Source organism: Cibotium barometz, chromosome 5, assembly GCF_041138505.1.
Source record: "Cibotium barometz isolate CiBa-2024 chromosome 5, ASM4113850v1, whole genome shotgun sequence".
NCBI classification, from domain to species: Eukaryota; Viridiplantae; Streptophyta; class Polypodiopsida; order Cyatheales; family Cibotiaceae; genus Cibotium; species Cibotium barometz.
In genome coordinates, this window is record NC_141050.1 from 57,413,449 (window position 1) to 57,437,369 (window position 23,921).

The window sequence follows — 23,921 nt, forward strand, 5'->3', positions numbered from 1 at the left end:
AACACACAATCTTTGCCCTCAAGCTCCACTACGATGCTACAATCATGTCGACTACACTTCAACTGAACAATGTTGTCACCTTGCTTCGCAACGACACACTATATAATGGAATAAGATTATCCCAGAGCACACAGTAACTTGCTTTGACTCACTAGAATTTGCTATTGTCTCCACAGATGAAGGAGATGGTAAGAGTTCAGCAACAAGATAGGGCTGAGGGAGGCAACAGACAACCGATATGTGAGACCCCTACCCCTCTATTTATCCCAGAGCACACACTAACTTGCTCTGACTCACTAGTATCAGCTACTGTCTCCACAGACTAAGGAGCTGGTAAGAGTTCATCAAATAAGATAGGGTTGAGGGAGGCATCAGCCTGACGCCCGATATGTGACACCCCTACCCCTCTATTTATATATTAATATGGTAGCGGAAATCACACTAAGGGTAGAGTGACTCACTCGGGGCCTACTTCTAGTGGGTTGGTGTGAAAGTCATCATGCAGAGAAGAGAAAGAAGTGTTAGTTTAATGAGTTTTATTGACATTGCTTGGTGAGTGAGGAGCAGAGGTGAGAAGGTAGTAATTTTATAGTTAGAGGCATGTAATAGGGTAAGAATAGTGGGGTTAGTCATCCGAATCAACCTCTTTAGGTGGTGGTGGTGAATTTTTGGATTCAAAAATATTTATATGGCAACCCGCTTACTTTGATAAAATTCGGAGGCTATTTTAAGGCAAAATCATTAAAATATGAAATAAGCGTGGCATCTAGATGATTGTAAATATATTCGTATAATTGAAGAATGCCATGTTTTTTTTGGGGGGGGGGGTAAAAGAGTGCTTTAATGAAGCTTAAGATATGTATGTGTATTGTATGCCTCTACCAATCACCCTTGTGTTGTGAACCATTTTGCCTATGGTGGTTTTGTCTGCTGCACTGCTATGGTTGTATAGCCATATCCTCATTTCTCGAGTGGCCTGAGTTATGTTGATAAAACAAGTGATGAAGCTATGTTAAAAAATAAGTGATGAAGGGTGCAACCATTTGGGCAATAAGAGGGAGCATGAAACCTTATAAATATTTTGAAGGCTTCATAGCTCAAAGGTCATAACCTCAATGGCCTTTGTGTGCTCCATGTCTTTTGCCTTGAGGGTGTCCATAAGCCTTGTGATCATTTTGAAGGGTTCACTGTGATGAATGGTGCAACCATTTGGGCATCAAGAGGGAGCATGAAACCTTATAGAAATATTTTGAAGGGTTCAAAGCTCAAAGGTCATAACCTCAATGGCCTTTGTGTGCTCCATGTCTTTTGCCTTGAGGGTGTCCATAAGCCTTGTGATCATTTGTTTGGGCAATGCTTGATAGCCATCCATGATAATATACCGCAATTTGCCACCCAATTTTCATACCTTTTCTCTACCTGCATATATTGCTCATAATATTCATCAATATTCACATATTTAGATGAAAGACCCAATTTTCATACCTTTTGTCTGCCTGCATATATTACTCATAATATTCATCAAAATTCACATATTTAGATGAAAGACAGTCTTTGAGCAATTGAAATGAGTACACCTTCTGTGATTTCAATTGGCGGCTTGTCTGGATTAAGTGAAGGTTCGGCATCCTTAACCCTTCATGTGACAAATGGAATAGTTTCCTTCTTTTTGGTCTGCTCTTGTTCTTGTGAGAGCTACCTGCCTCTCTACCATGCTTCCTCGAGGCACTAGCATTGGCCTCAAGGAGTACAAAGGGGGTGGGCAAAGGGGTTGTGAGCTAGATCATGTCCCTGGTCACTTTGTCAACGTAAGCTTGCATTAGGCTTTGTGCAACCTCATTTGCTTCCATACCTTGTGTACCAGAGGCATTAGAAGTTAAAGGACATATGTGAGTTGTGCCACTGTGAGAGCAAAACATGTGCATGATGTGGCACATTTAAATTCCCAAAATACTAAAATAGTAATGGATCCATGATCCAACTCCTTGGGGCCTGGGCGTTAACCACCACCAAATTTCACAACAGGCAAGTGGACAGCTATGATTTGCCACATTAGCCATAAAGGCCACATGCTCCATTATTTCGCCATTAGGAGGGGGACATGTAAAGGTGGAGTAAAGGGACGGCTATATCCTTTTGCAATGTTTTTGCCGTAGCATAGGCTGATAGGGCGCCTAGCTGGTCGTTCCCTCCAACAAGTTCTTGCTCGTTGGGGACCGGGGTTTTTGAACTTTTGCAGGTTGTCTGTATCGGAGGGAGGCCCCCCCACCTCCCCCTTTTCCTCCCATCATCCTTGTCTGGGATTGTGTTCATCTCAGCAATCATAGAAAAAGAAGGGCGCCCGTGACCCTCTCTGTCTAGATACCTCTTTGAAGCTCCTTCATCAGATCATTCTTCCCTTTTGGAAAGACTCTCTCTGTACGTGCTGTATCGTCGATATGGCTCGGCTTGAGCTTTAGTGCATCTGATTGGACAGCAGATGGATACTCTAGACGTGGCGTTGGATTTGTAGTAACACTTTGATGAATCCACCCAGATAACTTCACTGTGTCTCTGCTGCTGCGCGCTTGAAGAAGTGACCGGAAATGGGCGGCAACCGGTAAACTTCTTAACAAGGATCAGAAAGAAGCTGGAAATGGGCGCTTACCAGGGATCATCTTATCAGGCATCATTAGCCAGCTCCGGATTTGGGGCAGCAGCTGGTCATCTTGGCAGGCATCAGTAGCTCTGGTGGAAAGTGGGCAGCAGCTGGTCAGCTTAGCAGGGATCTTATCTGAAGTCCTCAAAAGTGGTTGATGTGAGCAAAGATCATCAGCTTCTGAAGTGGAACAGGTAACCTGCCGTTTTAACAGGGATCAAGCAGGCACCAAAGTGTTCAAATGCATGTAGTAACCGGTCCAGTGATCAGTATATGTTTAAGGAGATCAGCAGTCATGAACGCAGTTGTCACACCAGTATTCAGTATATTGCGGGAGCAACCATCATACCAAACTGCCCAGAAGTAGGCGGTAAACTGGTCATCTTACATTTCAATTACAGCATTTTGGTGCCAGTCAAGTGCTATTTTTGCTTTGAATTTGCAGAGAATGCACTGTTTGAGATTCTCCAATGTAGCTTCCGAATCTCACCAACATAGAGATGATAGAAGTCCCTTGAGATGGGTACCTAGAGCAGCCCCAGCTGAGAGGAAAATAGGGGAAGAATTGATGCTGGTAATCCTCTGTCCACCTCTTCTGGTTAAGCAGGTGGTTAATTTCGTGTTTTGTTTAATGAGGAATAACAAAAATTTGGTGGCAGGTGTATGTGCCTCCCCATCCACTCATCAAACACTGGTTATCGGTCCTTCGAAATGAATTGAGTCCAACACCCATTTTCAGTATGGTCCACTTCTCCTTGATGCTGAGCGTATATTCTCTTTGATTCCTTTTATTAGTAGATAAAAAAAAGTACATTCTCTAAGGAGGTATAATGCACAATGTAAAAGTTGGGGGCGGGGGTGTGTGCTCACTTCATGGCTGGCTGCTCTCGGATGGAGGGTACATCAGGGGAAAAGCCATACTAGGGCCTATAATGCCAAATGATTTTGATGTCCCCTCGGGTGAGGAAGGGACCAGGGCTCCCAGTGTGAGAAGGTGGCCCAGTGCTGCTGCTTGCTCTCCAAGTCACCTGTCAATCGCTCCAAATGTTCTGGGAGGGTGTGGATGAAGTGGGTTTGAGGGTCCAAGGTGCCCATCTGCAATGTTTGCAGATGTTTTTTTTTTCCATGTTCCATAAATTACACAACTGTGCTATCCAATTGCTGCGGAAATTTATGCAAATAATGATATAGTTCGTCAATGTTAAAGCTGAATGCTCAAGGTTTTATCTTAGCTTGCATTTCTCTTGTGATCTTTAGCAGGGATCTTAATTTTTTGATTGGTCGGGTTTATGTCAATAGGAAGTGCGTTGGCTGAATTGGGAAGATTTTTAATATATGAAGCTGCCCGAGACTGGCTGGTGAGTCTATTAACCTTAAAGATTTCTGATACCATAAGTATTTGCATCTTTGTTTAGATGAAGTTGGTTAAAGTATGAACGGGTCTTATCAAAGTAGTGGATGCATTGCCGTGTTGACAGCTAACGGTCAAAGGTGAAGTGCAAACACCCTGTGGGGTTGCAAATGTGGAGTTTATCGACCCTAGGGAACCTGTGAGGGTCAGTGTTTTGCTACTGATTCCTGCTTACCGTGAAGCAATCAAGACTTTTTCTCCATAGTAATATAGGGGCCCTTAATTCTTCTCTTATTATCTAGGTGGTTCCTATTCTCCGTGCTGGACTTGTATTAGTGGAACACGTGTCATCTGTGTTGCCCACAACACAAACTTACCACATTGGTGGGTGGATAGCTTCTGTACAGTAAGAAAGCCTTGCATGCATTTTGGGTATTCTCTGCCATTGTTTATTATGCTTGCTAATATCTGTGCATTTACCGTCTTGTTTGCAACAGGTTTTGTTCGAGACGAGACCACACTTCAACCAACCCTTTACCTTAACAAGTCAGTCTAGTTAGCAATGGCCTTTTTGGCATTGGTGGAATCGTTTTCAAATGTTTAGAAAAAAATCAACTTCTGTCAAGTACAACTTAATTACAAAAAATCCAGAATAGTCTTGTAAAAGCTTCATACATAGCTATGGGGAGAAGAGCTGTGGCTGTCGTAACCAATTCTGAGGGGAGATTCTATGAGGGCTCTGTGGTTGTATAGGTAAAGAAAAGATCATGGTCCCACTCTTTCATGAAGGACGCTCTCTTGACTGTTGTGGTGCGTGAGGAGTCCTGAATGGCACCCCACACAAGGGTACGTATAATATCCTGCCACCTGAGAGGCATAAGCCTGAGCCCTATCTAGTGCCTCTGTGCATCTTGATCTTCTGATCTGTTGTGCGGTAAGATTGGCAATGATCCCTTAAGCCGTCGGGTGTACAAAATAGATCTCAAGAATGAGATCTATGAATAGATACGAGTTCTGCATCTAGGGTGATAGGTTGAGGGACTTCTTTGGTGAATCTGGATCAAAACGGCTCTCTCTGAATGTGCTCCCTTCGCACATAACATGAGGGCGTAAGTGTGTAAGCCAGGCCATAGATCCCCAAGTGATGTAGCAAGTCCTCCTCCTCATCACGCCAGTCAAGTTCCTTTGGGCCTCTATGCCACGCCATATGCAATGTTGAGTGGACTAGAGCTGTTAAGCATCATGGGCATCTGGAATATACACCAAAGATCTGTCACCAAGTGTTGACTGTGACTCCACCGTGTTGGAAGAGTGGTCTCCAAAATTGAGTTTGCATGGGTACCATAGTGCCAAAGGTCTCCAAGCGCACTCCCTAGGTGGGCATCCGTTGAAGCACTTATGCATCAACGGCCATTATTGAAGCCCACCACTCTTATTGTATGAAGAATAGCCTCTTCGATTGACTCTTGCTCTGTCAGTTTGATTAGTCTACAAAATGCCACACTACTTAGTACTGTATGACGTCTTGGAGCTGGGGTTGCTTTGGCCCTTGTCCAAGCAAGGGAACAGAGGTAAATTCTATCTGACTAGAAAGAGAACTTGAAGTTTTTGGGCATGGAAATCAGCCACTGGGCACATGAATTAGCCATTGTACTACACCTGTAAGTTAAAATTTTGGACGAGCACCCAGCATGTTATGAGCCCTAATCTAGGGACATGCTGCCAGTTGCCATCACGTCTAGGTCATAGGAGGTGTCAAGTCGTGCATTGTTTCGCGTATTTATACAACCCATCTGGATTGTTCTTGGTACAAGTGTCCAGATAGCTTATTAGGCCTAGAGCTGGGCGCTGGACTTGGTTGAGTTCTAGAATCCTTAGATAAATTGCCAGGCTGAATAGGCAACTTTTGGGCAGCCCAAACATCGAAGGCAAATGTGTTTTGGAGCATAGGGCTGGGCTTTGCAATTGGTGGGACAGCTTTTGGGCAGCTGGGAACTCTGTCTGAAGCATGCAATAGGTTGATTGTCGTAGTGCGCAACAAAGCCTTCTTTCAACTTGTGAGTTTATGCAATCCACTTTACTTTGAGAGAGAGGACAGAGGGTCCACAATCGGGTCCGGTCTCAATTACCCACTGAAGGGCCCGCGTGCAAGCAAGAGTATTTGCTTGTATTTCTTTGGAGAACTTTGTACAATGACAATGAATGATGACTGCCAATGCAAGGATGAAGTAGACTGAACGCAGGCTGAAACATATGCTGTCCAAGATCCCTTGAATAACTCTTCAATGACCACTATGCAAACTGATAATTGAGGGATGCAAATATGCTGGCCGAATGTTGAAGAGGATCTTCGCGGAGGCCTTGGGATTGTAGCACAATAAAGTGCTGATTGCTGAAAGTACGCACAAGAGACCGGAGGCTCTAGGCACTTATAACTGCTCTTGGAAGACTTGAGAACTGATTTGTGTTGAATGAATTATGCTGTTTATATACGAAATTAGCTGCTGGTCGGTTCACCATAGAGGTTGTTGGCGTGCTTTTGGACAAGGAAAAATGCATAAAATAGCATTTAAATGTTGCGCTTAATTCCTTGCTTATCCTATATGTTGGCTGCATGTTTGGAAGCATATGTAGTGTCACATGTGGGAGCTCTGGGAGTCTTCTTTCAGCCCTAAATACCATCTTGGAACATGCTTGATGCAAAACACATACAGAAGATAGAGAAGAGAGAGAAAGCTGAATATTTAGTATATTTCTATAGTGCAAAAAGGATGTACAAATCTTGCAGCCATAGGCTGCCTCTTCAAAAGGTGTACTTCACCTAGTCTAATCCTACATCTAGGACTCAGCTCCTAAAGAATTGAATGATTGACTATGAGCCAAGCCTTGCCTATTTATATGCCTTGGAAGCATTGGTGGGCTAGCCGACCTGCTGTTAGCCAGGTCCCCTGGACAAAGTCCTCGACTTGCTACAGCCGACAGAGATGCACACTAGCTGACAGCCTCCTGGGTAGTCCCAGCGCCTTCCTGCCCATGCCTTAGTTGCTCTAGCTCCATAGTCAGGTCCAAAAGTGGTTCTATCTGGTTCTTTATCTTGTTGTGCTTCAAGGAAATAGCTTTGAGATTAGCCAGCATATGTCTTGCACATGACATCCCCCTCTGCTAAACTTGATGATGGAATCTATTCTTGGATGAGTGTCATCATCCCATTGTCTATTCATAGAGTCCCAAATTTGTCATCCTTCCCTTCATGACAACCTTTTTACTGAAAATCTTGCCCGGTCTCCAAATCCACTTTGATTCTGATGAAGATCTATGCATTTGTTCCATCATGTCCCCTTTCCCTTCATGCCTTGCCCTTGAACACTTTCTCTGGTCTTCTTTTCTTGAGTATTGAGTTTGGCACTCTCACTGCACCCCTTGGAAGATCATGTGAATAATGCTGGTCGGCCAGCATTGCTGTTGCCGGCCAACTCCCAGATGCCCATGACCTGCCATAAATGCCTAACTGCTGTCGGCTGGTCCTAACATGCTGTCGGCTGGTCATAAAGTGCTGTCGGCTGGTGCTAACAGCCCCGACTTGATGCAACTAAATGCCTTACATGCTCATGAAGACTAAGGTACTGATGTTGGTGCTGAAACAGCCCCATATACATGCTCATGCTGATATATGCCTGAATAATACTTAAATGTCCTGATTAATGCTTGATGATGCCATGCCACTTGTACACTTGATGGGTGTGCACGTGACAGTTGTCTTTGCATCAGACTCACACCTCTTTTTAAAAGAAGTATATCTTGCACGCGCAAAAAAAACTATTTTTGAAGCAAGCCACTTTTGAAGAATACTATTCTTGAAGAAGTCGACATTTTTGTAATGCATACTATTTTTGAGTCCCATAGGTTACTCATGAAATATATTTAAGTACACCAAGAGAAAGCATGGGCTCACTCTTGTGTGGAGGCAGATTGGACCCAATATTGTGTATCGAGTTTGTTCTATTTATTTTCAATATTATATTTATTGCAGTCACTATTATGGGTTCATGTCAACCTCCCATAACATTTATAGAGGGACTAATGTCTTGCACATGATATGCAGGCTGTCGACTGGCTGTCCAAGGTGCTTTTATGATTGCCAACTTGGTGAATGGGATAGCTATGCTGGCGGACATGCTTTTGTGAGGTGGCATAGGGTTCTTAGATCCATATGCAAGGCAACCCCCATAATGGGGTGTCTTTTGGGTTGGCCCATTGTTGCATCCAGCGGCTTAGTAGCGACAGCGTGCACAGTTGGATCACTTCCACGTTGTGAGCACCATCACGGTACTGCACGTGTGAAGGTGGCAGGTTGTAACCACTAGAATAGCCGTTGCTAAGATCAAGAAGACAGCTTAAAAGGGTGGCTGATCACTATTGTAAGGAGGTTGCACACTGCTAATAGCTCACAACTAATAGTTGATAACCAGTAGAGAGAAGTCAAACATGGTCATAGTCCTTAAGAAGTAGTAGTCTCTGTGTCGAGTAGTTGCTCTGTAATGATTCTGCAATGATTCTGGAAGTAATCTAGTAAACAAAGAGTAATGTTCCCATTCATTATGTCTCTGTGTTACTCTCTGTAATGTGTGAAATAAGAGTACTGTGTCTCTGGCTGACTGCGCAGGAACCTTTAAAAATACAAAGTCACCTTCTGCAAAGGTCACTTGTCTGCGTTCTTTATAGGCAAATGTTTTAGCGCGATCCTGTGCGCTACGAATGCTCTCACGTGCAGCTTTGAGCATATCATTCATATCTTCAAGGAAATCCTTGACAGATTGAATCTTCTCCTTTTCTAGGCCTACAGCCATCGGAGATCTCGGCTGGAACCCATACATTAACATGAATGGTGTAAATCCAGTCGTCGCTGAATGCTTGGAGCTGTTATAAGCAAACTCCAATATGGGCAAATGTTCTTCCCAATTTGATTGCTTCTTACTTACATAAGAACGCAACATATCCTCTAGAATTTGGTTAATTCTTTCAGTTTGACCATCAAACTCCGGATGATCTGCCGTACTCATACTCAGAGTAGTATCCAACTTTTTGAAGATTTCCCTCCAAAAATGACTGTTGAACTTTCTATCTCTATCTGACACTATATCTGCGGACAGGCCATATAGCTTGTAGAGATGTTCAATAAAGAGTTTTGCCAACTCTGGCGTTTTTACAGTTTTCTTCGTGGTAATAAACTTTGCCAGTTTAGTTGTCCACTACTACCCACATTGAGTCATTCCCTCGACTCGTCTTGGGTAAACCGGTAATGAAATCCATGGAAATGCTTTTCCATTTCCCTCGAGGAATCTCCAGTGGATGGAGTAGTCCTCCAACTTAAGACGTTCATGTTTATTGACCTGGCACTTACTGCATTTCAGCACGTAAGTCTGGATGTCCTTAAACAAACTAGGCCAATAAAATTGTCTTTTTACTAGTGCATAGGTCTTCTGAATCATCCCAGGATGACCCGCACTTGGACTATCATGACTTTTTTTAAGAATTTGGGTCCGAAAGTCACCAATAGTTGGTACACATACTCTACCCTTGTAAAGTAAGTACCCGTCATCAATGGAGTAATCTGCATATTTCTCCCACCGACGAAGTTCAGGATCATCCTTTGAAACCGTGTGAGAAAACAAAGGTGATGAAGGGCCTATGTCCGAGCTCTCCGGCTCAAATCTTACCCCGAAGACTCGGACTAACTCTCGCCTCGCTACCTGTGCCGCACCTACGGCCAGTCTCTTCGGACTAGCATTACGTGCTGGCGAGGAAGGTGGGCGCGGCTGTGACAAAGTGCGTACGCGTACAGCGCGCCAGACCTCTGTAAAGACAGGATTATGCTCACACAAGCCATGATTTGGTATTTCAACCAAAACCCCAAGGCAAATTTCATGCCTTGATTTTGCATCATGTCATTAGCACAGAAGCTAATGTACTGGAGAGCACTCTAGTAGCACAAGTTCTTAGACTATGCTACTAGATATTTGTAGACTACGCTACCATGTTGCATCACCAACTTGTTAAAACTTCTCCTTGGAAAGCTCTACGGCCATAGGAGAAATAAACTAGAGCCAATCTAATCATGCATCACAAGGATTAGTTCCAAAGCTAAGAGATACTTTCTCTCTTAGAGTAACATCTTTGCACAAGCATATGCTCTAGAATCTTGTTGAGTTTCTAACTACCATCAATCTACGGATGGTTAAACTCCACTCTAACTTAGAGTAAATGTAAGTTTTGAAGATTTCCCTTCAAATATAACAATCAAACTTCCTATCTCTTATGCCATACTATATATGCGGGCAGACCATATAGTATGTGGAGATGTTTGATAAAGATTCTTGCACCACTACGGGTGTCTCGAGCTACATCCAATCACTTACAACTCTTTGTTGCTATTACTAGACACATCCCTTCAAGAATGTCTGGACTCACACAACTATTCCAGTTTATGTGATATTTGAGCATATCCCTCAAGAAATGTTTTTGTCCTTAAAAACTCTACTCTCAAGCGGACTACGCACTAGTGTCATAGGTCCAAGAACAAATCTAGACCATGTTTAATATCATATGTTATATTCTTGAGTCCTTCCAAGAAACTTTTAAACATTTTGCAACGAAGATGTGGTATAGTGTCTACGCACATATGGTGGTACTATTGATAAACTGCTTTGCAACAGATCAATGGTTTCACACTTGTAACAAAGTGCTTCATTGTTGCATATTATTACCCTTCATAAGCGGTTACACACTTATGAATCATTTGGGTGGGTTGTACCATCTATCAAGAAAAATTCCAAACTACTAATAACCACATTATCAATCCACAGATAATGACTGAGCTTGCTGCGAAGCCATAGGTTGCTAGATAATTGATGGTAATTACACAAGCCCAATGTCCCATTCCATCGTACATTCAATATAAATGCAAACATCACAGTACTTCGTGATGATGAACTTAGGAATTTCATCCTATCCCTGTTTGGTGTTGGTATGAAGTATAACTATGAGAACATTATTTGCTGCCTCCTCATTATAGCGGTAAAGCTACCTACCCATCACAGGTGGCAATCTCTACCAAGCTATAATCAATGGCAAGCAAATAAACGAGTACTCTTGTAAGAACTTCATAACCATATCTCACACCTAACTCATAATCACTACGGATTAAATGCCATGGCTTGCAAAATTGAATGTTATCTGATAGGTAGAGGGGATCATCAAACTACGGATGACCTCGACAACTCACTAGGACTAGTGATGTGTAACTTTTAAGTTATTCCACTCTCCTTGCTTATTCCATACCATCGAACAAATCGGTCCCTCGATTTGAGCAACGTCAACATATTTATGAGTACCTCGATACTCATGGATTGTGGTTCGGTAATTTAAAATGTTGATCTAGAGTATCTTTCACTCGAGGATCTTAATTTTATTAGGAGCTATGTATTAGTAGTGAGTAACTACGTACCCACTATCATCACACTAGTAGCTCCATACTAGTCTGTGAGTAACTCCGTACCCAATGGCGTACCTCCCCCGAGTGGGAGTACCATATACAACGATCTATAACAAGATGCTAAAGTCACTTGCTGCTAAGAAGTGACTACACAAATTGACCCCTCCATTGCACATTGCAGTACAATTTCTGGTATTACAACACGAATTTTTGGACGTCCTTAATAGAGGTCAACTTAAAAACTAGTGCATAGGTCTTGTGGAGTCTCGACCGACCTAACCACACCACTGGTGACTTCCTACAAAAAATGTGGCGCCGAAGTCACCACCTATGTACTTTAACTCCGTAAAGTACATGGTCTTCATCTATCATCTATGGAAAGTTGTTAAACATTCCTGCGAGATGGATTTTTATCACCCTAAAATTATTGTGCACTATTTTAGTGTGAAGAGCTTTTTTCCTGGGTACCATGGTTCACCCCAAGCTCATCTTTTGCTAAATTCTCCGATTTAACAAAAGATATGTCTGCCTCCGAACACTCTAGTTCAGCCCCAGACTTTGAGTTTACTTCTTAACACTCCGGTTAAGTCAAAACTCACTAGATACAGTAGGATTTACCACTAAGCTCTCCGGCTTAGCCTCCTATCCTAACTTAGCCCGAGTTTATGTACACTTCATATGTCGGATCCGATACTAACAACAACCAGGCTCATCTGGAGTGAGATACTACTCACTATTGCCATGTAAAACCTTATTAAATCCATGGAATGCTCCACTCATTCCCAAGGGGTCATACGACTTATAGGGTTTACACGCACATGAACTTTGTAAGCAAAATAGCCTGTCTTGCAATATTACAATTGCTTATGTAGGAAAGTAATATATTTCCCAAATTCATATGGTAGCAACTAAAATGTGCTCACAATCGCACACTTATGTTGAACATAGGCAAGACTACACTTGCAAAATGCTATAGGGCGTCCCCCATGCATGAAATTGTCCAACCAAACTAGTCTTACTGCTAACCTCTAGATTTAGATCACTCCGGAACTAAATCACTCTGTTAGCACTAGCACACCATCATGGTCTTGCTACCTAGAGCTTCTCCGAACTCTATAACTGGGTTTTATCCCAACTTATGGCTATATTTGGTAATTTTCAAAGTTCAAATTTTATCTTGCACACTTTATCACTACAGACAAGTGTACATACAGACCTGCCAAAGAGTCAAGTTACATGCACAAGCCTTGGCGTCCCATTCCATCAAGACTACAATCGATTCCGTGAGAATTTGATGTCCCATACCATCAAATTACCACCAAACCAATTGATGTGACATTTAAAAAGGCTCTTTCCCCTCTCGAAGGATCACCACAAACTCTCGAGCAGTGGGATGTCGACGCATGGCAATAAAAAAAAGAGAAAACCATGCTAGTAAGTTTAAGAACAGTTCTCTTCGATCAATCAACCTCTATAAGGGCATTGAGCATTACATCTCAAGACTATACCCCTTCAGATTTACCTTTGATTTCTACAAATCAATCCTAAATCTGGTATTATTATCTAGGCGTATGCTAATCTCTCAGATTAGTATTCCTAGATAAACTATTTTGTTACTACCAACAAGGGCCAGCTTGCCTCTACGGGCCAAAGCTCTCTTGTTGCTACAAACAGTAAGCAACTTGTTTTGGACACAAGGCATAACCACATTAAGACTACGCTTGTACATGGTTTTCATTTGCCAAAGTTTATCACAATCTTCTAGCATCTGTTAAAAGATTGTGAAGGGTTATGAACACTACGGCTCAATTAGGCTTACCTTGATTTCTTGTGATAAGCACTTCGTCTAATTTGGGCACAACTGACGCCATTGCCGGTCCTCTTAGTCCAAGTAAAACACACAGCAGTTTTAGATTTACACTATAGCCAAACTACGTGACTTTGATGGTCAATACTAAGTGTATGCTCAGCTTAAATTTAATCAACTAAATGTGTGATCACCACATGTGCCATTCTCGCGACGCTACGGCCATAGACGTGTTCACTAGGCACAACGGCCATAGAACGGCTCTTTTCGAAGGACTCGGCACTACGGCCGTTGGATTTGTCTCTCTCTTAGCACGCGGCGCTATGGCCGTGTGCGGTGGGTCTCTTTCGTGGAAAACGGGCACTACGGCCACACGACACGACGGCCGTGTTGGGTTTGTTTCGTGGGGTGTACCGTTGTTTTGTGTGTTTTGTTTTTTTTAAAAAAAAAAATAAAAATAAAAATAAAATAAAACAATAACGGGCCGGGCCGGTCCTCGCCGCTTCGGGCATGGCCGCCCGTCTGTGGGGAGTGTCCTTAGGGCCGAGTCTGGCCGCCCGTTGCCAGCTGTGTGCTGGGCATGCCCATATGTGGTATCAAGGGCTGGCCGCCCGTTATTTTCATTATTCATAAAAATGAATGATGAAAATATATTAAAAAAAATAAATGGTGTTTTAACCGTTTTCTTTTTTTCTTTTTCTTTTTTTTTTCTTTTTTCTTTCTGTAGCGTTTGCTGGGCTGGTGGCTGGCCGCCGCCGCCCCTGGCTGGCCGGCGTTGTGGCTGCCTGGCCGTCGCTGGCTGGTCGGCGCCGCCGCCTGGCTGGCCTGGCCGGCCACCGGGGCTGGCCGCCTGGGCTGGCCGCCCAAGGCTGGCCGTGGCCCTGGCCGCCCTTTGGGCTGGCGCCCGCCTGGCCGGGCCTCAGCAGGCCCTCAACTCCGCGTGCCCGCCATTACACGCCCAGCAAATCCAGCGCAGTCAACTCCGCCCGCTCGCCATTTACCCGCCCAACAACACCAGCGAAGTTCTGCAGCAGTCGACGTGCGTCTTCATCTCTTCCTTAACGCAAAGGTCTAGTTGGCCACGCAGCCTACCCTTGGCCTTTGACTGTTCGCTTTGGAAAAGCAAGCCCATAGTTGCAATGGTGGGGTTGGTCTTCGCCTGCCCCCCTTCCCCACACGTAGTATAAAGGCGACCTCTCTCTCTAACGAGCTTTTACACAGACGCAAGGCTACGTCCCATCTCACAGGCAAAGGCGCTGGTCTTCGCCCGCCATTCTTTCACGCAGCGCTTCGTCCACACAAACGCTTCAACGCTCCCCCCACACACAAGCTTCAACGCAGCAAAAAAACGAAATTCACTTACCTCCAATTCGCTTACTCCAATTCGCTTGCTGTGTGTGACCGGGAGAGAGAGAGAGAGAGAGAGAGTTCTTCCCTTGCATTCTTCCATGGCCGTCTCCCTCCACACCCTCCATTCGAGATAAGGGTGAGAAGATTGTGGATGAAAACCATCGAGTGGGCTCCGGTCCCCCGTTCACGCGCGGACTCTCACGATCCCCTCGAACCTGGCTCTGATACCAGTGTCACATTCCCGTAACGCCGCTACGGGCGTTACCACAAGAGGGGACGGCCTCTGGCTCACCACCCAGCCATAGAGGAAGAATGAGGATTGCCCCTCATCCCCCAGGCTATATAGTGTGTGGCCTGCCGTCCACACTAGCTTGGCCGCCCATGACTCCGCATGGGCGTCCTCTCCCATTGAACCCCGGACATGGCCATCCGGTCTGCCGGGTCACAGGCATTACAGCCTACGTGACAACAGTCCATAATGTATACATTATCTGAGTAAGTAGCATGCTTCTGCATCCTCTTTAGCCTTGTTGCTTGCTTTTTTGAGCACCCAAGGCCTTTGTTGTCGGTCTACAGAATTTGTAGATAAAAAACTCTCACCACCGGTCGGAGTGGGGTTTGCCTTAGAAGATTAGTCTGGAAATGCAAGAAGAATTCAAGAAAGAGTTGGTATCCTTACTAAAAGAATACCAAGATGTTTTTGCTTGGTCGTATGAGGACATGAAGAGCATTGACCCTAAATTCTTCTAGCATAGCATCAATTTAAGAGAAGGAGTTACGACCTTGTGTTTTCCTCTGGACAATATGCAGGTGGGCACGGGCACCCCACGGGATGGACAGTGTGAATGGCATCCGTTTGGATTTGAGAAGGAAACTCGTGTGTGGATATCCCCAAGTGTGAAGGGGACAAAAAGATTTTAAAGTTTATAAGGTTTCATAACCTTTGATGATTTAAAAATAATAATATTTGGAGAATATGCTTTTTGCTATTGTTTTTGCTTTTTGGAGAAAAAGCGAACTGAATCGTATCCTTGTTAAAAAGGGAAGGGTGGCAGAATTCAACGAGTCGTGGTGTGTGGGGCGCTGCTCCTTGGAAGGCTGGTCGCCAGAGAGCACAGGCAGAACTGCAGCGCAGGTTTTTTCTCTTGGTGAAAAGCAAGGCGGGCACAATTTGGCTGCTCGACTAGGCGCACAGAACTGCATGCTGAGTTCTATCTCTCACGCTCTTGTGAAGGGCGGGGCAGAAGACAGGCACACAGGCGACTGTTGGTTAACTCCTTGGGCACACAGTCGGGTTGCAGCATCTGTAAACGGGTATGGCTGCAGGAGATCGGTTGGGCGGCAGAAGGCGGACTGGCAAGACAAAAGGCGCCTCCCTTTTGGTGAAAAAGAGAGAGATAGCGAGCTTCTTCGAGTCCATGACAGGGGTGGTTTTCCCTCGGCCATTCTGCAGCGAGGAGCATGTGAGCGCGCAAGGTCTGTGAGTAGCCTGATCAAGAGATAGTGGAAACTATAAGGACTCTTGTGCATGAGAGGTTGAGGCGTAGCTCCTGGTGCAACCGTTGAGCAAGAAAAAAAGACATGTGAACTTCTTGTTGATGGCTGAGAGCTGCTTGGCTTATGGAATAGTTTGGAAACAGGAAGAAAGCATTGTATCTTGCAGAAAGTTTTCATCATGTGACAACTGAGCTATTTGGCTAAGAACGTGGGCATGAGGCTAAGCCTTCGGGGACACGTGGATGGACTCATAGAAGAGACGGTCTGCGGTCCTGTTCGTGCTAGTGAGCGCGGCATTTCTTCTCTTTGTCTTGAGTTCCCGTGTACCTGGCTGGATTGAAGTACTCTCTTTCTGAGCTTGGGTCATGGGACACATCTAAGGTAGACTTGCAAGAGAGCCAGGACGCCATGAGAGGTGCCGGCTAGCGAGTCTTGAGCCTTGAGTGTGTACAAGGTCCTCGAACACTTAGCTTGAATGCTTACGAAGACAAAGATCAAGGGTTAAAGCTTTGAGAAGGGCTCTTGATGAAGAAGACATGGGGTAAGGCTTGCTAAGCACTCATTTGGAAGACCTGGGTGAAACTATAAGGGTCCTGTTGTTGGAGGATTCTACAAGTTGTACTTTGTACTCAAGTTCGATCAAGTAAAGAAATACCGCAAGGGACGCCACTGCGTTTTGGGGCCAATCAGTGTCCTTGTATTATTTGAAGGAGCACTCTAGCTCCCCCTGTTTGTTTTCCTTTTCTAGGTCCTCAAAGGTGTTGAAGTGTTTTGTGTGCGAGTGTTTGTTTCACTGCCCATCAAGTTTCTGAAGACCGGTTTCAAGGAGCCATACCAAGGAGACAACAGAGGTACAGAATGAACCCCAACTATGTCAAACAAGTCAAAGAAGAAATTGATAGACTACTAAGAGTAGGTTTCATTGTGCCAGTAGAGAAAGCTGCTTGGATATCCCCAATTGTGGTAGTTTCCAAAATGAACATGAAGATTAGAATTTGTGTGGACTACCGCAACTACCTGTGATCCCTTTTCACTCTTGTTTACGGACTCTTTCTTGGATGAGGTAGGTGGAAAGGAAATGTAATCATTTTTGGATGGATTCAGTGGGTACAACCAGGTAAGAATGGTGCCAAAAGACACGGACAAAACAATCTTCTAGCAAGATGAGTTTGAGCAGACCTAGAACTTTCTCTTTTAGAGGTTCCTTTGCTTGAAGGTGCATAATGCTACTCAGCAGAGACTTTTCTGCTTTGCCGTAATTTTCCAAAAAGGAAAGATTTTCGGCCTAGTTGCGGTAGAGGTTTCCCTCAGCAGGAAGTTTTCCAACGGAGTTGCGGTAGAGTTCCCCAGTAGGATCGCCAAGTGTTTCTCATCGATTTTCCTCTCGGCAAATCTTGCCAGTCAGTCGATTTCCCTCTCAACACAGAGACTACTACTTCCTAGGGACTATCACCATGTTTGACTTCTCTCTACTGGTTGTCAACTATTAGCTTGGAGCTATTAGCAACGTGCAACCTCCTTGCAGTAGTGATCAGCCACCCTTTTAATCTGTCTTCTTGATCTTGGCAACGGCTATTTTGGTGGTAACAGCCCTCCACCTTCACACCTGCAGTACCGAGGTGGTGCTCACGACGTGGGAAGTGGTCCGACTGAGCATTTTGTCACCATTGAGCCGTTGGGCGCAACACTTGGCACGCTCGATGCTAGAGCATCTGCTTTGGAACCTATTTCCTTGACAAATTTATCTTTAAACCTTATGAAAATTTTCGAAAGAGTACAGTCCATAATGTATACATTATCTGAGTAAGTAGCATGCTTCTGCATCCTCTTTAGCCTTGTTGCTTGCTTTTTTGAGCACCCAAGGCCTTTGTTGTCGGTCTACAGAATTTGTAGATCAAAAACTCTCACCACCGGTTGGAGTGGGGTTTGCCTTAGAATTCCTTTTTTGTCATGGGAATAGGCCTCCACTTGACTGGTGTGGCTTCTTTGTATTTTGCCAGATGTTCTGGAAGTGGGCTTCGTGTCTTTCTGCATCTGGATCTTCGGTGTCCCACTTTCACAAGGGCGGAAAGGAACTACAGCACAATAGAGCGGGAAGCTCTCTCAACGATTTATGTTGTGAACAAGTTCCGACACTACCTCTTGGGAAACAAGTTTGTTTTCCACGTGGATCATTAAGCCTTAATTTATCTGATGAACAAAGCCTTTCTGGTGGGGAAGATGGCAAGGTGGATGTGTCTAGTGTAAGAGTTTGAGTTCACCATCCAGCACACGTTTGGCAAAGAAAATGTGGTGGTGGACTTTCTCTCCAGATTGTATTCTGGAGAACTTGATCTAGATGGAGTGGATGACCAACTCCCAGATACCAACCTATTCATAGTAGCAGCTGCAGAAGTGGGAGAAAGTCGGTATTATGATATGATGCAGTTTCTAGAGGATGGAACTTTTTCGAAAGGTTACATTGCTGACAGAAAGAAAAGGATTGCCTTAAGGAGCAGGAACTTCACTATGATTGCAGGGCAGCTCTACAAAAGAGGCATAGACTAGTTCCTACGCAGTTGTGTCCCAGACCATGAGCAGCAGCAATATTAAGAAGCACATTGTGGCATTACTGGAGGACACATGGACAGAGAAATCACAGTCCGGAAAATTTTGCAAGCAAGCCTATGGTGGGCAACGGTCATGAGGGATGTCAAGAGCGAAGCAAAGCAATGTGATGTCTGTCAGCGGATGGGTCAACCCGGTGATTCTGATAGATTGTCCATCTCGCTCATATTGCCACTGTTTCCATTCATGAAGTGGGGATTGGATTTTGTTGGACCTATCAAGCCGTCCACAAAAGGTAGCAAGTGTGAGTACATCATTGTGGCAATTGATTATTTCACCAAATGGTCGGAAGCTAAAGCTGTGAAGAGCAATTTTGTAGAAGAGGTGGTGAAGTTCCTCTTCAAGGACATTATTGTTAGGCATGGATTGCCGGTAGAAATAGTTAGTGACTAGGGCACCCATTTTATGAACAAGGTGATGAAAGGGTTGATGGAAAAGTACCTAATCAATCACAAGAAGTCCTCAACCTATTTCCCAGTGCATATTTGCTGTAATTTCTGGTCTTTTGGCTGAAAACTCTAATTTCAGCCTTCCTTTCTCAAGTTGAACCATAGGGGAAGGTTTCCGAGGGTTCCCTTCATCCACTTGAAGACTTTTGTCGTGAAGGATCGCAACAAGTTGAAGGTTTTAACACTCCAGACGCTTCCATCGCGAAGACTTCCGTTGTCATCGACTCTCTACTTGCAATTGGTAAGCTTTAATGCTCAATTATGGAAGCAAGTAGCAGGAGGGAGGAGCGAGACTCCATGTTCACATACCCTGTGTAGTGTTCTCTTGTCCTACGTGCTCTCTTGCAGATTGTTTCTACCGTGTGTTGGTGGAACAATAGAGAGTAGATGGTAGGAAACATGAGCACTTGAGATGGTAGTGTGAGTTGCAGATCTTCAGCGACAACCGTATTGTTTGAACTATTGTATTCATATGCATTGGTATGGAAATCTGGTCAAAAATGCCCATGACACTATGTACTTGATTCTCCTAAGATTAATATACACTATTTGGGGAAGGGGTTGGCTGTTCTGACTCATTGTGCGTCTCTTGTCAATTCAACAAATTACATCTTGTATTGTGCTTAATATCCATTAAATCTTGGTGTATTTAAGTGTATTGATTAGCATTGTGTTCATCCAAGCATTCCACACCAACCGGTGGAGTTACGGCTAGCTTATTGAGTGTCCTGTAATCCACACATAAGTGTGCGATCTTATCCTTCTTTTGGACAAACATGATGGGAGCGGCAAATGGGGAGAAGGAAGGCCAGATAAATCCAACCCGGAGTAGTTGGGATAACTGTTGCTCCAGCTCGCTCTCCAAGCCTTAGAAAGGTGGTAGGGAAACTTGTTGGGAGGCTTTGAACCAGGAACCAACTCTATGCGATGATCCTGAGATCTACAAGGTGGGAGGTCATCTTGCAACACAATAATGTTGTATTGAGACAAGAGACCAGCCATCCTCTGCGCTAATGTGGGTGCTGTCTGAACAGCATTAGACTTAGAGAGGACATAAATCAATGCACACTCTGCTCCTTTTCTTATGGCTCGTTGGGCCTGAATGTGGGAAATGAGTGGTATTCCAGGAATACTCCTGTCCCTGCGAATCATGATGGACTCAGGAAAACCTTCAACAATAGTGAAAATGTCCTGTCTCCAATCAAGAATGGGTGCATGCTATATGAACCACTGGATCCCGAGAATTGTCACACCCTAAAAGAGGAGAGACAATGAAATCCCACTAGAATGTTGCCTTTTGAACTTGAAACTCAAACTGTTGAGCTTTCTGAGAGATATGTGTACGTAGACCACGTGTAAACCCGTCCACATCTAAATGATAAGGAACCAAGGAACAACTCATTTTGTTTGTCAACTGTGGAGAAATAGCATCCTGAGAATTGTCCATGTTGAAGAGGACAATGAATTGTTGTCTCCTCGCAATGCCATAGGCATGGATACGAGCCTTCTTCTGTCCCTCAGCCTCACCCTCTTGCTTATCATCAAATACCACTGGTGGCACTAGATTCAAAGTTGGCAATAGCTGAACGGAATAAGAGGCTGATGGTGGAGGTGTGGATGAAAATGTGGATGCTACGATCGCTACTATGGAAGTGAATGCCTTGGTAGACTTTTCGGCCTGCTACATAGTGCAATCCTTCTTCCCGTGTCCCACAATGTGGTAGAAGAAACAATGGTTCTCTGCCTTGTACCGTGTCTGTTTATCCAACTGTAGGTAACCTCCAGATGCCCTCCTTAGATTTTTCCTCAAGAGTCTTCTTGGCGTGGAATCTTTTTCATTGCTGGATTGTCCCTAAGAATTTTTCTTTTGGTCCTTTTGGCTTTGCTGTTCTGAGCCCCCTTAGCCTGGTTAGATGACTCTTGGGTAGATGACTTTTGGGTAGATGACTTTTGGTCCTTTTGGTCTTTGCTGTTCTGAGCCCCCTTAGCCTGGTTAAAGATTGTTGCTGGGGCTTACGACTTGATTGTACTTGCTTGCAACATTTGAACAAAAATAGTACCTTTTTAGGAACATTTATCGATGTCGTGACCCCATTGTGAGCCCTTAGTCTAGGGACAATCAGGCACAAGCTACGTAGGTGAAGTAATATAAGCAAATACTCTTGCTTGCAGGGGGGTCCTTCAGTGGGTATTTGGGACCCAATACTACGTTGTCTACTTTCTCTTCTCTTCTCTTCTCTCTCATGGACAGTTTTGTATCACCCTAGTGAGATAGCTACATTTATGTTTTCTTTCTGTTTTATTTTCCATTCCATGATGAGATATACCATGGACATTATTGTATCACTTTAGTCTCATAGGCCCATCGGGTCTTTAGTGGATGGTTAATGTATCTTTCTTTCTTTTCATACTTCTGACAGAGACACATCAGAGCCTAGAGAGAGGGCTACCTCGAGTAGAGGGATTCCAGTGGGAGTCAGCATACAGGAGGACCACACGCCAGGGTACCTCGAGAGGGTCGGCGGGAGTAGCAGTTCTATTCAGACGGGAGCTACAGGGGAGATTGAGAGTGGTAGCACAGGATCCAGAGGCTAGATACATGTGGATCAGCTTACAGCTCTCATAGGACAGGGTTATATACATAGCCCTATGTTACTTTCCTCCATGAGGATCCTCCTATGTAATTACAGAGGACATGCCACGGGAGGAGGAGACAAGAGCCTCGCCATACACTTGTCTGTCAGAGGAGATTATGCATTATTCTACACTAGGGGAAGTATTTCTTACGAGTGACTTCAATGCCCACACATAGAGCAGACATTGTGAGGTGTATGACTATGATGACATGGAGATCCTCCACCCTGTGGATCCAGAGGAGATAGGGGCTAGTCGGGCATCAGAGGACACTGGACCAGACAGAGGACATTATGGGGACCACTTACTAGAGTTGGGAGCCAGGCATCGTCTCGTTATTTATAACGGGATGCTACAGTGGCCGGGATCAGGAGGGCTGACATGCTTCCCACTTGCGGGTCATACACAGACCGGAGGCACGGTGGTGGACTACATTATGGGGTCTTTGGAGGCATCACAGCTTGTCACCTCATTCTCCATCCCACCTCATCCTATTGGGGCAGATCATACATACTTGGCATTTTCACTAGCCGGATCACCAGTATCACCAGCCTCCCACATATCGACGCCACACACTACCATCTACTTCACACATGACATGGCAGAGTAGAGGATGGGCTCCTAATCATGGATCCCCTGGCACCTATGGATACCATTACGGCCCAGCTGGCATCACTCCTACACACGGCTGCATTACAGAGCTTCTCACCATAGTCACAAGGGACGGGGGACGGTGACGGGGGACGGGGACGGGGACGGGACGGGGGACGGCCATAAGTAGGGAACGGGGACGGGGGAGGGAACGGCACTCAAAAAATAATTTTTTTTAAAAATTTTCTACTCTGCACTTATTCTACTTTGGAAGCACATCAAAATGAGCACAAGTTTACACTAAAATGCTAAGATTTTGAGTCAAAGATAATAATTAAGTAGATATCTGATACAAAATGAGTCATGACTCAAGAGTCAGGACTCAGGAGCCTTAAGGAGCCTTAAGGAGGCTATCTGCCGTCCCCCGACAGCCGTCCCCCGTCCCTACGGCATCCCCTGCGCCGTCCCCGGTTTGAAACGCCAGACAGGGGACGTCCGTCCGTCCCCGTCCGTCCCCGTCCCTGCGCCGTACCGTGACGGCGTCCCCGCGTTCCTAGGCGCCGTCCCCGCCGTCCCCTGTGACTATGCTTCTCACATCGTGTCCACTCAGGAGAGCTTGCGAGATCTGGGACTATGCCCCAGAACAGATGGTATGATGACGAGTGGAGAGCCCTATACTCACGGCTCTGCATACAGAGAGCCTTGGGAGCCATCACAGAGCAGGAGTCGAGGAGAGAGATGAGGAGACTTACTCGCCGCAAAAGGCGGGCCTTCGCAGAGATACAGGAGCTAGAGATCTTCCATTTCTTCATGAGTAGAGATAGCCCTATCTCATGGCGGCTCTTCAGAGAGCCCTGGACACCGACACCCATTGCAGACCCACAGACATGGCACACATATGCAGAGGGCCTATACCATGCCCCACAGTAGCCACCTATACCTCAGCCAACCACAGGAGCCTCGACCTACCACAGCTAGCTTCTTTACCCACTCGATGGTAAAGGAAGCTATCCGCCGCCTACAGCATGGACGGGCCACCGACCATATGGGCCTATAGGGTGAGCATCTCATATATGCAGTAGATTCTTTGGCTCCTTTTCTTGCACACCTGTTTAACAGGGCACTAGCAGAGGGTTTGCCTGCGGAGTGGACAATGCACACCATTGTGCCGATCCACCAAACAGGGGATATGCTCGATCCGAGCAACTACAGGACGGCCACGGTTGGCCACGTGTTGGCCAAACTCTATGGTGCAGTGTTGGAGCAAGAGCTTAGCTTATATGTTGAGCGAGCAAGTTTATGCTCATTAGGGCAGGCAGGCTTCAGGAGAGCTTCCTCTACCACTGACCATGTATTCACTTTGAGATGTATGATTGATTAGGCCGGAGTGAGGAAGGGAAAGCTCTATTGCTGCTTTGTGGATTTTGGCAAGGCATTTGACACAGTACCACGAGAGAGGCTCTTTCAGCGCCTGCAGTCTCTTGGCAGCAGATATGACATGGGGC

The 23,921-nt window shown here is 45.1% G+C and overlaps 1 protein-coding gene across 2 annotated transcripts in view; it reads left to right on the plus strand.

Moving 5' to 3' along the window:
- Positions 1-2,355: 2,355 nt before the first annotated feature.
- The window catches only part of LOC147638683 (uracil phosphoribosyltransferase-like), a 32,442-nt gene continuing 10,876 nt past the window's right edge, over positions 2,356-23,921 (plus strand). The window contains exons 1-7 of one of the 2 annotated variants that reach the window (XM_086798642.1): positions 2,762-2,832; positions 3,084-3,212; positions 3,298-3,376; positions 3,938-3,996; positions 4,117-4,194; positions 4,292-4,373; positions 4,487-4,535. In XM_086798642.1, the coding sequence (XP_086654768.1) occupies positions 3,087-3,212; positions 3,298-3,376; positions 3,938-3,996; positions 4,117-4,194; positions 4,292-4,373; positions 4,487-4,535 (473 nt within the window). In that variant the 5' untranslated portion in view covers positions 2,762-2,832; positions 3,084-3,086. Of the gene's footprint in view, positions 3,213-3,297; positions 3,377-3,937; positions 3,997-4,116; positions 4,195-4,291; positions 4,374-4,486; positions 4,536-23,921 lie in introns of both variants that reach the window. The other variant, XM_086798643.1, reaches the window with a different exon arrangement.